Genomic DNA, 17391 nt, shown 5'->3' with positions numbered 1-17391 from the left:
AAAAAAAAAAAAACAAAAAAAAAAACAAACTGAAATCCTAGGCATCTCGGGTCCCAAGCATTACAGATAAGGGATACTTAACCTGTATATGCTCCTTGAAGGGAGGAATCAGGCTTCAATAAAGGGTTAACTTTCCAGGATCACTATATTTACCCCTGTATCTCCCACAATACTGCGCACACAGCAGGGGCTCAAGCAATAACTCTGCCTACATGGCAGTTTTCTGGTGGGTAGAAACTAGTTTGTAGAAACAAAGGAATCCACACGCGTGGACCAGTAGTGTCTGGGGTTCTCAGCAGGAACCATCAAATTCTGCAGCAAGCACATTTCCCTGGCCTACTACCACCACTCCAGCCTTAAAGGCAGGCACCTGGGTTTTTCCTAGGTCTGAAGGGACACCTCTGTCCAGCAACGGTTACTGGTTGAGTTGGCACAGGAATGGGGTTGGGTGCTATAACCACTCACAGCCTAATTCCCATTCCCCAGACGATTTTTCTAGGAGTGAAAGACCAGCCACTAACCATAGGCCATCCTTGCCCCCAGATCTGTCTCTGGGCCGAGTGCCCTTTCCATAACACTTTTGCCACTGCATAGGGAACAGATCTCATTTCGGTGTCTTGCAGACTGAAAAGCCCTAAGATCCCTAGTGGTGATTCTCCAAAAACAGACCTTAAATATTATAACTTTGGAGGCAGATGAAAGGCTGTCAGGATAAAAATAGACGGGGATGAGTGGGTGAGAGATCAGCCACCTTCCTTTTTTCCAAAATTCAACCCACCGCATCAGGCGGCACCTGTTCCCCTCGAGAAAGCCCTGTTCGGGAGCCGAGGTGGGCTCGGCCAGGTCTGGGATGCGCAGAGATGGAGAAAGCTGTAGGGTCCAGCACACACATCCTGTGCTTACCACGATCACCACTTTGGGAGTGGGGCCCTTAACCTCCCGCTGTACGGTGCCAAACCGCTGGCTGTACATTTTCGAGTCCCCTTCAGGATGGGGACGGCGTCCGCCGCTTTTCCCCCAACCGTAGCGACCTGCGAGACCTGCTTCCGGGACGCAGAAGTCTGGTTGCCATGGTGCCTCTCGCGGGGTGAGGGGGCAGGTAGAGGTGGGCGGGTCGGGCGGAAGTCGATCTGGTCACCATGGGGGCCGTAGACACCGGCACTCACGACTTCCTCTTCCAGCCTAGGAGCTGAGCCTGCGCAGTCCTCACCCCGCCCCTCGGCCAAACCCCGCCGACCTTGCTCCCTTCCTTTAGCGTTCATCAGAATGGCAGAAAAAACCTCTAGCCCAAGAGAAATCGAACCTCTAATTACGATTCCAGCTGACTTTGCTATTTATATCCTGTAATGGTCTAAAAGTATGAGAAAGGTTAGCGAACATTTTTGGGGAAGCTTAAATTTTGCACCATCTCTAGGTTAATCTTGATGACTGTAATAATCGCAGGAAAGGCTGGGCGCGATGGCTCACGCCTGTAATCCCAGCACTTCTGGAGACCAAGGCGGGCAGATCACGAGGTAAAAGATCGAGACCATCCTGGCTAACATGGTAAAACCCCATCTCTGCTAAAACTACAAAACTTACTGGGTGTGGTGGCGCGCGCCTGTAATCCTAACTACTCGGGAGGCTGAGGCAGAGGTAGCAGTGAGCCGAGATTGCGCCACTTAACTCCAACCTGGTGACAGAGCGAGACTCCGTTTCAAAGTCATTATCATTGCAGGAAAACTTTACATTTGTGTAGTTCTTTACAATTTCCAACATATTTTCACACAACCTTTAAACCTCACAGATTTTGAGACAAGGTCTCGCTCTGTCGCCCAGGCTGGAGTGCAGTGGCGTAATCATGGCTCCCTGCAGCCTCGTCCTCCTGGGCCTCAGCCTCCAGGGTAATTGGGACTACAAGGCTCGCGCCACCACGCGCTTTTAATTTAAAAACAAATTTTGTAGCGATAGGGGGTCCCGCTATGTTGCTCAGGCTGGAACTCCTGTTCCTGGGTTCAAGCGATCCTCGCCCCGCCCCCTCAACCCCTGCCCCCCGCCCCTCCCGCTGGCCTCCCCAAGTGTTGGGATTGCAGGCTGCGCCACCGCACCTGATTGAAAATATAAGGCTGGGAGCATAGCAAGTATTACTATCCTTATTTTCCAGCTAAGGCACCGCTCAGGGAGCCTAAGTGCCTTGTCAAACCAAATAATCAATAATTTAAAAAACACACACACACACAAAAACTAGTAGTTAATAAAATCTTCCTACCTGCCCTGGGCAGATACCAGGGTTTAGACTTAGAATATTCTAGGATGAGGGCAGATCAAATGGACTAGTGGGGCAGTGGTACGGCCTGGTGGAGCATAATTGTTGAGAGTCTGAGGATCACAGTGGACCTGGTTCCGGAGAATCAGGATCCAGGCAGAACAAGAAACACACATCAGGGAACCAGGACGAACCTGGAGCACAGCTGGTAACCACAGTCAAAAGCAAGGTGGTAATACCTAAAATCCAATTAATAATGACACTCTGGTACTCCCATTCTAAAGTGTAGGTGAGCATAGAACACTAGCGCACACACAACAAATCAGTACCTACGTCAGACTGTCGTATAACCATCAAAGTACAACTAATGTGTATACCCTCTTAAGGACGTAATTTACTGTAAATTAGTATTCCTTAATCATCTGTAAACCACCCACTTCGGATTTTGTATGTGGTACGTTTCTAAATACGAATTCCATTTCCTGAATTGCTGGTTCAGCTTTTCAGCCACAAAATAATGTCTTTCTTCTCTTTTAATAATTCTGTCATTTTGTGTGTTCTTTTCTTTCTATAATGCTTCTTCTTTCAATTGCAGTTCAGTAAAATACTCATTTGCATTTACTAAGAGTTTACGTGGCCTGAAACAAAAAAGAAACAAATTAGGTGGTCGTCTTGGTTTCCTGGAGGGTCCAGAGGGGCGGTTCCTTGATCTTCGAGTCCAACCGGCAGGCTCGTCGGTCTGGGCGGAACCACCCCCACCACACATCCTCCGGGAAGGTGCCAATGAAAACACCTTGGACCCGGAGCAAGGTTTGGGAAAATCAGCTGAGATTCGGGGCCGCCCAGTGGGCACTTCCAAGGTTGTGCAGCCCAGAGGGCCCCATCGGAATTTCTCTGAGGCGTTGGAGTAAACTGACCCTTGGCAACACCTGGCTTCCCTCCAACGTCCTAGGTCGTCGAGCCCCGCCCTCACCCTGGGAGAGCTCCGTAATTTAACACCGGTTCAGTTTTGCCAGTTTTACCACTATTTGAAGAGGGGGACTCGGCTTCCCTCTGGGTCTAGCCCAGATACAGGGTTTGCGCCGGGCAGAAACCACGCCCCAGCTAGCCAGGCCAGGGGTGATGGGTGACAGGCGGTACCTCCAGGGCCCCAGTGGGTGACCGCAGCCGGGAACTACAGGCTTTCTCGCCCCAGCGCCCCCTGGCGGGCTCACCAGCAGGTCGAAGGGGGCCGGACGGTGCCGAGCACCCAGAGCCTCAGCCTTCAGCCAATCCCCATCCCCCACGGCCTAGGGACGTGAATCGCCCAGGGTCCTTGGACAGAAGTGACCTTGATCTTGCCACCCACTATCCCAGTTTCTCAGAGGCATTCAACAGTTACCACCAAACCATTCCCAAAAGAAACACTAAGCATGTAAGTGGGACAAAAAAATTATTTAAAAATAGTTTTTAAATAGAACAGCTTAGAGATAGAAACTAAATTATTTCCAATTCCTACTGTGCCCCAAACAAGGTTCACAAAAGGGCTGTCCTCCCAGAATTTCCTGAATACTATACTTTCAGCATTAAATTCCATGATAAAGTTGGAAATTCATTCACCATTTGTAATATATTGATTCATTTAATAAAACTGCATGGGCCATGTCTTTTGCATTTCTGTATCCCAGTATTAAGTACAGTGCCTACCACAGGCCAGGTTCTCAATACTTGAATAAACAACACAAAAATAGCCAGGACCAGCAAGTTTTGGGTGGGCTTCATAGAATCTCTGCACTTGCTGGAATCACCATGAAATCCATGGTCTTCAGTTTTGCATATTCAGCAACATAGTTTTATTGAGTTATCCTCAGGTGAGCAGTGAGGCCCTTGGGGGCTGATTCATGGTAGGGTGGCTTTGTAATGTGTCACCTTGGCTAGGCTATTTTTTCCAGAGCTCTCTTCCAGTAAGATGGGCCACAAGAGACATTCTGCCTGGTAACTGAAGGGCAGAAGTGAAGCAGCAGCATATTGTTTTTACACTTGGAAGGTTGGTGCTGTGTCACCAAGTGCTGTTGCAGTTCACACTTGCTGTCATGTATCTGCTGGCTCACCTCGGTGTGGGCAGCAGTCAGGCCTTTAGCCAGGCCTGCAGCTGCTCCACCTTCCCCAGGATCATCCTTGAGCTTCTCTAATTCCTCGGCCAGATGCATATTTAACTCTGTGAGGAAGGACACCAGCTTCTTCTGCAGGACACCCACGTCATCGAAGCTGGAGGTGGTGAGAGACTGACATGGTTTCTAGGCCATCCTCGTCGGTTCCAGCTCGTGCTTGTTGGCTCCACTGTGTCCTCGGTCTCCCACATTTTACATCCATCTTCCCTTCCCGAGTGCCTGCCCTGCAGACTTCAAGCTCCAGCATTAGATGCAAGGACAACAGCCTTAGAGACTGTTTAACAAGCTCCCACAATGGCATGCAGTCAGAGCCTTATAATAAATCCCTTAAAATACATATATACATAATCTTTATCTTAGTGGTTCTGCTCTTCTGATTGTACTCTAATACATACGGTAGGCAGAAGCTTAACTCATGAATCTAAACGCCAGTCAAAATAAATTTCATATAGACCATTGTCAAAATTACCAGAATACTGGGGTTGGTTGGTTGTTTCCTGGGGAAACAAAGCAGTGTCAGTCTATCCAGCCTTGACTAAGGCTGAACTAGTTAGGATGGAATAAAGGAAGGGGGAAGGGAAGGTGGCAGAGGTTGGATTGTATGAGTTAGAACTGGGAAATGGCTAATCCACGTCTGAATTACCTAAAGCTGCAAGGCTGGGACTACGGTAAGGCAAGGGAGGCACATAAGATATAAAGTGTAAGGAGGCACTCACTCAGTCCTGGCCATGTAAAGCTGGCTAATGAATTACAGGTCAAATCTTTTTGGCACTTTATAAATGCAGAATTGGAAAGAATGAGGTAGGGCTGAGCCAAGACTGGCCCTTGGGCAGGACTCAAAGCTGGGATTCAGCCTCCTAGAAGACATTCAGGCTGAGGGCAGGAGCCAAGCACAAAGGTCATCAGAGAGCAGGAGATGCACGTTGTCAGCAAAGATGAACCAGGCTGGCAGCTTTAGTTATAAAGACTGCTCTGGCTGAAGAGGGGGAGTCAGGGTAACAAGCAAAATGGAGAGCAGCCAGTGGGGAGATATACCCTATAGGGTTTGAGGAATCCTCTGCAGCACCTGGGGCCTGCAGGAAACCCAGTTTCTGTATGAACAGATGCTCTGACAAGGTGACTCCAGCTACATCAAGCCGTGGCACTCCCTAAACCATGCTAGAGGCAGGAATGTAAGGGATTTATTACAGTACTTATAGTAATCTGCTGTGTTTTCAAGGTCACTGAAAACTCCTGTTAGTGCATACAGGATTATAGGTTACAATTTAGTGGCTTAAAGAACAAGGGCTTTACAAGCTGGGTTTGATTCTAGGCTCTACTAACACCAGCTGTTTGACATTGGACAAATTAATGAGTCTCAGTTTTCCCATCCACAAAAATGGGCGAAATCAATGTCTTCCCAAAAAGACTGTTTAGAGGATTAAATAAATTGGGTCCATAGGAGGAACACACCAAATAGTGGTTCCTTTCATTTATTCAATTACATTTTCAATTGCTGTCTCCCTGAGGAAGTGTGCAGACACACAGCCAGGTCTCATGTTTAGGTTGTTTTGTGGTGGGTTTACTTATATTACCTTTCCCCAGCCCAGCTCCCCCACCGTTAAAATCCAACTTCTTATCATACTCAGGCTCTTGGGGAGGAGAAGATGCACCAACATTCTACTCTTTCTCTTCCTTTCCCGCTTACTTCTAGCAGCTCAAAGTACTGTTAGGCCTGCTCCTCTGTTTGATGGTAGATTTTTCCTTCTAGGGTTGATTCACACACAAGCCCTGGCAACCAATCTAGGGTCCAGCCCCTAGTAGATCAGTGTTGTCTCTCATAAAGCCAGTCTGCAAATATCACCTTGAATCCTACAGTCTGTAGAAGCCTCCAGTCTACTGCTTTCTAGCTCCAGGTTTTTTAAGGTCTTTGGACCTAGAGAAGAGGGAGCAGGTCTGTATGTTGAATGAGGTTTGCTATGTGCGAAATGGAGCATTACAAAACCATTTCCTACTATTCTGTGTCCTCCATCCAGTTCCCCTTTATTGTTTTTGTATCTTCTAAAAACCTGAAGGTAGGTATCCTGTGTCTCCAGAAGGGTAAGTTTTGCAGGGCTCATTGTCCTCAATGCTGTGCACCCAGAAGGAACTCAATCAGTACTTCTGAAATTGGCCAAGTATATAGATGGAAGGGTTTCCAGCCTCATGGGCTGGTTTGTAGGAGGAAAAGAATCCACGTGCTTAGGCCAATAGTTTATATTGCTAGTGTCTGGGGTTCTATGCAGGGTCTGTCAATCTTCTGCAGGAGGAAGCATTTCCCTATCCTCCCACCATCCTAGTCCTTATAGGCATCTACCCTTTGTCTTATGCCAGGCCTACAAGGACAGTTCTGCATGGCAGCTGAAGTTAATAACTTCAATAGGCTCAGGAAAGACTCAAGAGATTCGGCCCAAGCCCTTCCACAAAGGCTGCTCCAGGAGTACAGGGCAACCAGAGATCACACAACTATGTGTGAACCCAGCTCACAAAGCCAACTCAGAACCCAGATCTCCTGCCCATCCCACTGCCCTGGCAAGCCCAGCACCATTTCTCTGATACACACTGCTCAATGTCAGGCAACAGCCCACCCAGAGGTCTCCCAGAGGCTCCAAAGGCCTTCAAGACCCTAAATGGTTATTCTCTAAATAAGAATTTATATATTAAAGCTAACCCCTATAGAAATTTCTTAGGAAAACAGGGACCAGACTCCCTATCTTTTTCTTTTAAATCTCATCATGCAGTGTCAAGTCTTCCTCCCACCCTCAAAGGAGAGTCCTAACCTGGAATGCTATTGGGCTGGATCTCAGGAGAAATCTCTAGGGTCCTACACACACACCCCTCACTGATTGTGATCAGCATAGTGGGTGTGGGCCTTTACCTCCCACCACACCATGCTAAACTGCCGGCTATACTTTCAAAACTCAGGGCCCACATCTGGCAAACACCCACTCCTTCCCCACCCCTCACTGTGTGGGGCACACCTTGGCAACCAGACTGCTGTGTCTCGGAAGCGGGTTCCACCCAGGCTGAAAATCTCCGTGATCTAGAAAAGAATTAACACCATAGGTCAATGTGGTTGGTGGGGCTAAGGCAGGGTCAGGGCAGGATGGGACATCCCCAGCACTGACCACGGGTGTGCCAGCCCCTCCTGCCTCCTCCTCTGGGGCCAATTTGGAGGCAGAGTCATCCTTGTTCTCCTCCTTGTCCTCCTCAGGGTCAGGTGGCTCTTGCTTCACAGATGGCAGGCCTTGGTCTACTGCCTGGGAGAAGTGGGAAACAGGCAGCTATTAGAAGGGCAGAGTTAGCCTGAGGAAAGTCTCTATCAGTCAACCCCTCACTGTGCCAACAAATCCTATTTCCATCACATTTCAACACAGTAATATCATTTCTCTGCTTTTAAACCTTTCCGATTCCTCACTGACCTCTGTTTTTCTGTTAGCTGGGCAGCAAAGCGGGCAAAGCTAGTTGCCTGTAGGGGGTAGGGTGTCTGTTAGACAGGCGGGGTAATTCTGCAGAAAGGTCGCAATCAGCACATCTATTGCTCTGCTCAAAAGAACCATCATGGCTCAGCAGCACTCTGCTTACAGACCACCCTGCTACAGCACCAACAGAACATCCATCACTGCCCCCACCTTGCTAGGGCAGCCAGGCACCAATACGGGAGAAGTCAGGACAGCTGTGCCTGGTGTCCACTCGTCCTGGGTATCCGCCTTCTCTTGCTTCACCTGGGGTAAGGCCACAACCCAACTCAGGCCAGAGCACTGGGCCTCCTGCGTGAGGGAGGATTGCAGCAGACTTGGTCTCAGGTTCCTGTCATGAGGCTAGGTGGGGCTGGGAAGGGAAGGACAGGGTGGGGCCCTCACCTGCAACCGGGCTTCCGTGGAAGCTGCAACAGGGCCCGGCACCTGCACAGGACTGCTTGCGCCCTCCCGTAAAAACACAAGGTCAGTGCCAGGCGGAGGCAGCACAAAGCCACCACCTGCTTCCTGCTTCGATGAAGCCCGGGTATGGTCTTGTTGGGCTGTGCGTGTATCCAAGGTGGGCTTCAAGGTAGGGCCAAGATGGTGCCGTTGGGCAGAGCTGGGCCTCTTTCGACGACGGTAAGGTGGGGGCGATCCTGCCCCATCCTCAGACTCTGACCAGACACTGGGCAGCAGCCGCTTCTATGAGGAAAGATGGGGTGCTATGGCTACCTGGTGTCCTGACCAATCACAACCACCCTGCCCGGCTCCACATGCCTGCTAATCTCCCATCAGTCCCAGCATGAAATCTGCTAAATATGAGCCCTTCATCATTGAGCCTGCTAGTCTCCTATTAGCAATACAAATGCCACCTAGACTCATTAAACCAAGCGCAATGTCTGTTAATCCTCAACCAAAGCTACTGCCCCACCCACCCACCTACCATGCCTGCCCACCACTCCCAGGCACTGGGGCGCCTGGCCCAATCTATCCCGGCCACCTGACCCTTCCTGCCCCACCCACCATGGCAAACTGCAGGCACTGGCGCCAACGACACTTCTGGCGCTTCTGGTTGCTGCCCCCGAATTTGGGCTTGTCGCAGCAGAAGTCGCAGCGGCCACAGTCCATCCGCCGTAGGCAGGCTGCACAGGCCCCGCACTTGCGGTTCTGCCGGCGGTTCGTGTAGGGCTGCTGGGGTGGGGGGAATGGGTGGTGCTGTCACTAGGACTAGGAGAGGCCATCCTCAACGCCTATTCCAGTACTGGTCCTGGTGCTCCTCTAGCCCCATCAGAGGGAGCTACTTGCATACTAGTCTCAGCCTCCTAACTCCCTACGGGTCACTCCTCAGCATTCACTAGTTCAATACTGGCCACTATCACTGAGCCAGCTGGCCTTTGATATCATTAGGACTGTGGCTGCTCCACTACAGTATCCACTGCTGTATTTCCTAGGCCCCCACGAGCTACCAAGAAAATGTCTCTGACCCCCATTTCCAGCAGCATTTTGATAACTCTCTATTAGCTCCCATTCTTGTGCCTACTCTGTCTGCTCATCCTATGTGAACCCCAGTCACTGTGCTAGCAGCTCCTCTGTTGGTCCCATCAGTGTGTCTGCTAGTCCTACATCAGCCACCAGAGTGTTGGTACATGTAACATTAGGTATGTCATTCTACCTGCTGACCCCATATTAGTCCTCCATTATCTACCCATCCCATCCTAGGACCCATTACTGTGCCTTGCTGTTCCCCAATAGGCTCATTCCAGCATCTGTTTCTCTGAAGTTAACCAAGCATCCTGAGAGTCTAGGCTTATCCAGGTAGGGTGGGGCCACTCACTAGCTCGTCCTCGTCTACACAGTAATAGATGAACTCGGCAGGTGGCGAGGGGGCCAGGGCTCTGGGGTGCTGTAGAGGCAAATGGGGTGGGGGTCAGGGCAGGTACTGGGTAAGGTCAGGGTTGTGCCTTCCCGCCACCCACTGGGGCCTCACCGGCTCTGTGGGCTCGGGGGGCTGTGACGGTGGAGGTGGAGGCAGTGGCTGGGCACTGGGACGCCGCCTGGCAGCCATCTTGGAGTCACAGCCTCCCCTGCGGCGGCCATGTTTACCCTGGGAAAGACCAGAAAGGGTGGTTTCAGCTTGGTGGTACCAAGCAGACACAGGACCTCCCCACTCCCTAAGTGCAGAAAGCATGCATGGGACAGGCAGACACAGGGTGGGGTAAGGCACTCACAGTGGGGGGAGCCACAGTCAGGGGAGTGCGTCGCTGACATCTCTGATGACGGCGACGCAGGCGGTGAGCAAGATGCTGGCAGACAGGGGCAGATAGGCGGGGCCAGAAAGGTGAGCATGGGGTTAGGTAGAAAAGAAAGACATGAGGTAGGCAAGGCCAGGTTGGGAGGAAGCAGAGGCAGCAACAATTTTACCAACAGAATGAGCTCTGTTCCCGCCAGCCTGACTCACCCGTAGGCAACGTCGCTGGACACATTTCCACTGGCGCCTGAGACCAGGGCGGGGAGGGCGAAGGCAGATGCGGCAACGGCCACAGTCCTCTTGGGTCTGACAGCCCCGGCAGACTCCACACCCTCGGCTCTGTTGGGGCGGGTGGGAGCGGAGGCATGAAGCATGGGGCCAAGCCCATGAGGGCCAGGGGCCGAGGTGAGCCTTGGGCTCTTTCCACTTGCCCGACTCACCCTTTCCACAATCCGGAGGCAGCGTCTCCGCTCACACTTGCAGAACAGCCCCGATGCCACATCATGGGGCAGCTGCAGGAGGCAGGTGGAGCAGGCCCCACAGTCTTCTGTTACCTGGCAGGCTGCACACTCCCCACAGCCCACACGCTGCCAGGAATGGTTGGGACGAGATCACGGGCCTGCTCCAGAAGCACTGGTCCTCCCATGTCTATTGACCCTATATCAGCTCCTGGCATTATTCTAGTCCCCCATTAATCTCATCACTATATCAGAGAATGTCTGGTTAACCACCATCACTGAGGACATTAGTATGTCTACTGGTCCCCTGTTAACTTCATCACTGTGTCTACTGGTGCAGTAATGGTAATGGGAATTAATTATCCCATTAATTCCCATTACTATGTCTGCTGACCTACAGACAGCATATACAAAATGACTCTTCATCCTGTGGACCATCATTGTCCCTTCAGATCCTCTACCAGCTCCATCACATCCTGCTCCCACTGTAGAGCTGTGATGAGGAAGCAGGTTGTGCTTACCTTAAACATTCTTTGTTCCCTGTTGAAGGCAATTCTCTGTGCTGTGGGGAGGAAGAAGGAAGAAGAAAAGTGGAAAGTAAGCAACAGACATCTGACTTCATTCCCTGCCTGTGCCCTGACTTCCACTATTCAACCTCTTCCCATGCCTGCTATCTCCAATATCCAACCTCCAACTTCCAACCATGCCAGCAGCCTCTGTCCTGGCATCCACATTCAACCCCTGGCCTAGCATGACATTGAACCTGCTCCAGCTCCTATCTCCCGATGCCCCATCCTCTGGCCGTCACTCACCTCGGCAGTCTTTGCACAATGTTTTGAGCCGCTGTCTTTGGGTGCCATCCCCTGAGAAGCTGATTCCACAGTTCTCACAGCATCTGGGATGGGAAAGACAGGTGTGGGGCTCCAAGAGCACCCCCAATCACCACCCTCAGCCATCTGGCTCACCTTAGACCAACACTCACCCAGGAGCAGGGAATGAAGCTGGGACTGTGACAGTGTCAGCCTTGGTCTCATCCTTTGGGGCCTCTTTCCTGACCTCACCACTCTGGGGTCCAACCTGACGTTTCCTGACCTCGCCACCCTGGGGTCCAGCCTGATGTTTTCGAGTCTTGGATGGTCTGGAAGGCTTCTTTTGCTTCTTGCTGGTGACAGCCACGGAATGGGCCTGGAGAATAAGGGGAGGAGCAATGTGGATCAGTGGGTGGGTGTTGGGTGGCACAGCCACCCCTACATAGGCATCTCACGTTGTGAAGTACCTTGGGGGCTGGATAACACAAGATGCCTTGTTTGAAGTCGAAGAGGGAGAGATCACACGCAGGGCCCAGGTATCGAGTCAGCTCAACTTTGCTTCGGATCCTGTCTCCTGTGGGGCTAGGGATGGGCCATGATGGGTTAGCACCTAGGTGGAGCCAATGCCATTTCACCTACACAACCTTCTGACAGGGCTGGTGGGATACAGGAGGCAGACTGGAATTGGCCTGTGAACCCTGCCCAGGCCCACCTCAACTAATCTTGAAAGCAAAAAAATTAAATAGCAAGACATATACAAATACCACAAACAATATAAATGTAAACAGATAAACATATTTATGACATATAATACTAGTAATATTTAAACTATTTCACATAAACAAAAATAAATACAAGTAGAAACACAAATATATTAAATAACACATAAACATGTTAGCATTATGTATCAAGTACATAATCAAGTAAAGAAAACACAAATATGTTTTTAAAACATATAAACAAATGCAACCACAAACAAATTAAAATATAAGTAATTGATTTTGGGACCCATGGGTTTCTTGCATTTCTGTATGCCCTGCAAGAAAGGCACTGATTGTCCTTTTTATAAACTATCTTTCCAAGGATGTCTGTAAAGCAAACAACCTTGAAAAATGAGAGATAGGGTCTCCTTCCATAGCAAATGAAAAGCATATTTACTGTCCTAATACTATAAAAAACTTGATTCCCTAAGCTCAGGGTTCTTTTCCTATAACACTAATACAACCCTACATGACTAATTCATGTCATGCTGTAGAAACTGTAATTTAGAAAATTGGCACAAAAATAGTAATACAGTAATCTCCCTTCTCCTGCAGGGGATACATCCCAAGTTCCCCAGTGAATGCCTGAAACCATAGACAGTACCAAACCCTAATGCAATATGTACTATGTTTTTTCTATCTGATAACTGAGATGGTTACTAAGAGAGTAACAGTCAGGTTGTGTATACAGCACGGATATGGATATGGATATGGATACGGATATGGATAAAGAGATGATTCGCATCCCGGCCAGGACTGAGCGGGATGGTGTGAGATTTCATCACACTACTCAAAATGGCATGCAACTCAAAACTAATGAATCGTTTATTTCTAAAATTTTCCATTTAATATTTTTGGATGGTGGTTGACTGTAGGTAACTAAAGCTATAGAAAATGAAACTGCAGATAAGGGGGTACTACTGGATTCTGGATTCTGCAACTGTTGTAAAAACTGTCTTTCATCTGTGGCCCAGGAGTCTTATCTCTCCTACCAGCATCCACAAAATTCTGACAAATTCACTATTATCTTGTCCTAAGAATGAAATCTCAGATCACTTACAGTTCTTGACAACTGTACTTTTAAATTTTGAAAGTTTTATACAAGTACATAAATATATGAATAAATTATAACTAAATATAAACAAAAAGTAATTTGTAATTTGATATTTACGTGGAAAAATGGCAACTTAGATTTAAAAAATCAGAAAGAATATAGAAACTTAATATTTAATGTATACCAAGTTGATCTCATAGATATCTATAGAACACTGTATAGCCAATAACTGCAGAAAACATTATTTTCAAATACTTATAAACATCTATGCTGACTCTCATTATTTATGGTAGTTATATTCTACAAAGTTGCTGTGAACATTGAATACGAAACCATCGCTCCTAGAGGAAATACAGGGTTAGGTTCCTGAGAGCATTTGGTCCATTTTTGTTAACTAAGAATATATAACTTTTGTCTTTTGTGTGTTTCTGTTTAAAGACACATTATTTAATATCTATTTTTTACAACTGATTATTTGCATGGTCTTTTAATGATTCCAACCAGGAGCTTTGGATGCCTATGTGTTCTGTAGGTTTGTTTGCCAATATTCTTGTTTAATAAACCCGTCTTGGCATTGAAAACCACTCTTCTACATAACCCTCTTCCTGTATAACACTTAACAGTATTTTTAAAATTCTGCGGAAGACTCCTGATCAGAAGAACCTGTATTGGATCCAAGTTTAACATTTTTCATGCCATGTCACCTTTTGAAATGCGCAAGTCAGCCAGCACTACCTGATATAACTTTAATATTCTCCTAACCCAGGGTAACGTGAGTTTGGCTTTCCTCACCAATGCTGTCCACGATGCATTATGGATCATCATTTCATGAATCCACCAATGTAACTGTTTTCTCATCTTTTTCACAGCTTCAAGACTATGAATGCTTTCTGTACTTTCTGAAGCAGCCTCATAGACAGATTGGCAAACTTCCTTCTTTTTCTGGTTGTACCATATTTTTTGATGTGTAACGTTGAACTTGCAGCCAACAGCATTGTAACTCATGTACGAAAAAGGTTTATCTACTTGTATTTTCTCCATAAGAAACGACAGCCTTCTCACACTCAGGACACCAAACAGCACCTCAGCACTATGCTTGGGGACCATTTTAAAAAACAAAATCACCAACAAAAAGTACAAAAATTGGAAAAATGTGACACTAAACACACCATGAAAAGAACACTTGTTTACAGTATTAAAGCTGAAACATGTCCAGGCACAGTGGCTCACGCCTGTAAAATCCCAGCACTTTGAGAGGCAGAGGCAGGCAGGTCACCAGAGGTCAGGAGTTCAAGACCAGCTTGACCAACATGGAGAAACCCCATCTCTACTAAAAACAGAAAAAATTAGCCTGGCATGGTGGCGCATGCCTGTAATCCTAGCTACTCAGGAGGCTGAGGCAGGAGCATCCGTTGAGCCCAGGAGGCAGAGGTTGCAGTGAGCTGAGATAGCGCCATTGCACTCCAGCCTGGGCAACAAGAGCGAAACTCTGTCCTAAAATAATAATTAAAAAAACTGAAACAAAAAGAGCTCCTTCAGCCTCAGCTAGAAACACAGGCAATGAGTGACAGCTTTTCACTGCTCTGTGCATGTCCTTGAATAATCACAAATGCACTGAGTTGTGACTTTTAAATTACAAATAAATTTTAAGTAGGTGAAATTGCAAACATAAAATCCGCCAATAATAACAATGAACTGTATACGCATAACTAAAACTGTATATGCATAAATTTAACCACACTATTTGATTTTGCCCTAATCAGGTTCTACCCTACCCCTGACTCTGCCCACAACCCACCCAGTACCTCTGGTAATAGGTGTCTGAGCGTCCGCAGGTAGCCCCTGACTTGCGGAAGACTTCACGGCGCTTCCAGCCAGGGCCCAGGGCTGGGCAGTCCAGCCAGTCCTCAGCCATGGAGGCCACGGGAAGCAGCAGTAGCCTGAAAGGGGGTGGAGGGGATGAGGGAAATTGAGGCTCTAGTAAGGGACAAAACTGTGCCTCAGGCCACACAAATCACTGGTATCCATTAGTGCTTGCCCAAGACCTAGGATCTGCCATCCCATTCTTTCCTATTCTGGGCCTAAGAGATCCTCATTCCTTAACCCAAGGGGCCCCATTTCTTATTCTCAGTGTCCTAATTCCCTACTCCTCTCTATCCTTGGACTGACATCCCATCATTTCTCCTCACTGCCAGTCCACAAACTTTCCATCCTTTCCCCTTATTCCTCCCTGTCATTGACCTAAGTGCCTCTATTCCTCTATTTTATCACCCCAAGACCCCTATACTCCCCATCCTCAAGCCCCAAAAGGCCCCATTTCTCTTGCTCTCACTACTTGACTTCAGTAGTCTTTCATTCCCCCTTCCTTGACCCAGGAGTTCCTAATTTCCCTCCTTCAGGGTTTTAACCATTCCACTCCTTCCTTGTCTGATGTCCTCTTATCCTGCTATCTCGGTGTTACAACCTCGACTTCCTCTGCGAGAAACACAACTGCTCCAACCCATGGCCTGAACAGCTCCTCATCTTTTCCATTCCTCACACTGGAAGCCTCCCATGCCTCCCCTTCCTCAGCCCAAGAGCTCCCCACTTATTTTTCTTTTCCTTCGATGTTCTGACCCACGATTTCTCCCCAGTGTCAGCCCCCAAACCTTCCTGTTTCTCTCCTCTACAGCCAAAAAGTTCCCCACTTTTCCCCTTCACTGTTCTCATCCTCCGTTCCTCTTTCATCATCTTGAGAGACCCTAATTTCTCCCCTCAGCATTCCGAACCCTCCCCCATTCTCTGTTCTTGTCCCAGGATCACGCCATCCCTAACTGTCAGCGTCCTGATCTCCTACTGCACCTCGTCCTCTATATGGGGCCCCCATCCCACCCTTTCAGCATTCCAGCGCTTCCATTTCTCCTGTCATCAGCCTGAGGGCCCCTCATTTCTCCGTCAGAGTTCTGAACCCCTATTTCTCTCTCAACTTCAGATGCCCTGATGTCTCCCTTCAGCATTCTGAACTCCACCATTCCACCCCGTCCTCACCCCAGGACCTCGACACTCCTACCTGTCACAGTTCTGAGCTCCATTCCTTTCCGTCCTCAGCCTAAATCCCCCCATTTCTCCTCGTCAGTATTCCGACGCCGCCATTCCTCCCCCTCATCGGCCTGAGGGCCCTCCATTCCACCCCGTCAGCGTTCTGAGCCTCAATTCCTCCCCATCCTCCTGAGCGCTCTCCACGTCCAGCCCCAAGGCTGTCTCACCAGTCTGGCACCAGACCGGTATCTTCCGCAGCTCTAGGCCCGTGGACCCAAGGCGAGGGTCCCTCCTGCGCCTTCCGCCTCGCCCTCCTCCCCTTCTTCCTCCTCTGCGGCCGCCTCCTCTGCTGCGGTAGCTGTCGCCTCCGCCGCTGTTCGTTGTTCCCGGAACCGGAAGCCCGCTGCCTGCCTCTCGGGCTCCGCCTCTGGCGATGCACCTGCGCGCTAATGCCTCGACGGCGCGTGCCCTTAGTAGGGAGGCTCCTGCGCCTGCGGACTAGCGCTCGGCAGCGGTGCACGCGCACCCTGCCAGGAAGGAGTTGCATCTGCGTGCTGACATTTAACGGCAGCTCGCGCCCAATCGAAGGACCAGGAGCCGCGGCGCCCCTCGCTTCCTCTCTGGCGTGCGCATGCGCTCTCCAGTCTAACCTGAGGGGAAGTGGTCGGGGAGGGCTTGCGCCTGCGCCCTGCGTTTCCTCCGGCGGCCTCCAAAGCGGATGCGGACGGCGGCAGGAAAGCTGGTTCACGCCTGCGCGCTCCTTGGCCCAGCCGGCACTGTACTCTCCCACCTCTCGCTGGGGTTGAGCCTGTGCCTCCAGGTCTCTCCGAACATCAACCCCAGGGTTGTCGTGTCCCGCTCTCTCCTCCCCGCTGAACCGCTGCAGGGGCACGCGGGCCGGGGAAGGGGGCGGTGCCGCTGCACCGCAGGTAAACTGAGGCACGCTGGAGGGCGCGCCCCTGCGGATCGTCAATATGAGGCTTGTGGGGAAAGAGCGGGGCCTGGCGTCCACAGCGGACGACAGCTCTGGGTGGGAGACAGGAGCACGCGCGGGCGGTGTCACCACACTGAATGCGCGTTGCGTAGACCCTATGCCCGTGGGAGGCTGGGAATGTGGGTCCCTGGGCTCTTTCCGGGTGCAGGCGCCCCCATCTTATCCAGGAGTTTGG

The 17391-nt window shown here is 49.7% G+C and overlaps 2 protein-coding genes across 50 annotated transcripts in view; both read right to left on the bottom strand.

Moving 5' to 3' along the window:
• CFAP53 (cilia and flagella associated protein 53) overlaps positions 1 to 1557 on the bottom strand; it is a 49682-nt gene extending 48125 nt beyond the window's left edge. The window contains exon 1 of the mRNA XM_037738992.1: positions 904 to 1557. Coding sequence (XP_037594920.1) covers positions 904 to 972 — 69 coding nt within the window. The 5' untranslated portion in view covers positions 973 to 1557. The remainder of the gene's footprint in view (positions 1 to 903) is intronic.
• A 564-nt stretch (positions 1558 to 2121) lies between these two features.
• On the bottom strand, positions 2122 to 16855 carry MBD1 (methyl-CpG binding domain protein 1). Of its 49 annotated transcripts, none has more exons than XR_001825553.2 (18): positions 16450 to 16855; positions 15010 to 15144; positions 11857 to 11971; positions 11563 to 11765; positions 11393 to 11475; positions 11102 to 11142; positions 10563 to 10709; positions 10333 to 10461; positions 10103 to 10177; positions 9862 to 9978; positions 9709 to 9777; positions 8898 to 9065; positions 8277 to 8576; positions 8046 to 8183; positions 7542 to 7673; positions 7395 to 7456; positions 4336 to 4626; positions 2122 to 2883 (listed from the first exon to the last, which is right to left on the bottom strand). XR_001825553.2 is itself a non-coding variant. In XM_037738938.1 (18 exons), exons 1-17 carry the CDS (start codon positions 16767 to 16769, stop codon positions 6271 to 6273), a joined length of 2274 nt encoding a protein of 757 aa, XP_037594866.1. In that variant the 5' UTR covers positions 16770 to 16855; the 3' UTR covers positions 3661 to 4721; positions 6239 to 6270. The 49 variants fall into 49 exon arrangements, 48 of the variants coding, with proteins under 48 accessions (XP_017385084.1, XP_037594866.1, XP_017385088.1 ...); XM_037738938.1 differs by lacking the exon at positions 2122 to 2883 and adding an exon at positions 6239 to 6310 and having other exon boundaries at positions 3661 to 4721; XM_017529600.2 differs by lacking the exon at positions 2122 to 2883 and adding an exon at positions 6239 to 6310 and having other exon boundaries at positions 4515 to 4626.
• Positions 16856 to 17391: the final 536 nt, after the last annotated feature.

Source organism: Cebus imitator, unplaced genomic scaffold (genome assembly GCF_001604975.1).
Source record: "Cebus imitator isolate Cc_AM_T3 unplaced genomic scaffold, Cebus_imitator-1.0 Scaffold60, whole genome shotgun sequence".
Classification (NCBI taxonomy): domain Eukaryota; kingdom Metazoa; phylum Chordata; class Mammalia; order Primates; family Cebidae; genus Cebus; species Cebus imitator.
The sequence above is the reverse complement of the archived record's forward strand: the minus strand, read 5'-3'. Positions and strand labels throughout refer to the sequence as shown.

What these genes read in the sequence shown, in the direction of transcription:
- MBD1 (XM_017529588.1), bottom strand. Translation starts at nt 16,769, where the DNA reads ATGCAACTCCTTCCTGGCAGGGTGCGCGTGCACCGCTGCCGAGCGCTA. An exon ending in CCCCCGAGCCCACAGAGCCG is followed by an intron (nt 9,778 to 9,861) that starts GTGAGGCCCCAG and finishes TTGCCTCTACAG; the next exon opens with CACCCCAGAGCCCTGGCCCC. An exon ending in TGCCTGGCTGCCCTAGCAAG is followed by an intron (nt 7,674 to 8,045) that starts GTGGGGGCAGTG and finishes CACTTCTCCCAG; the next exon opens with GCAGTAGACCAAGGCCTGCC.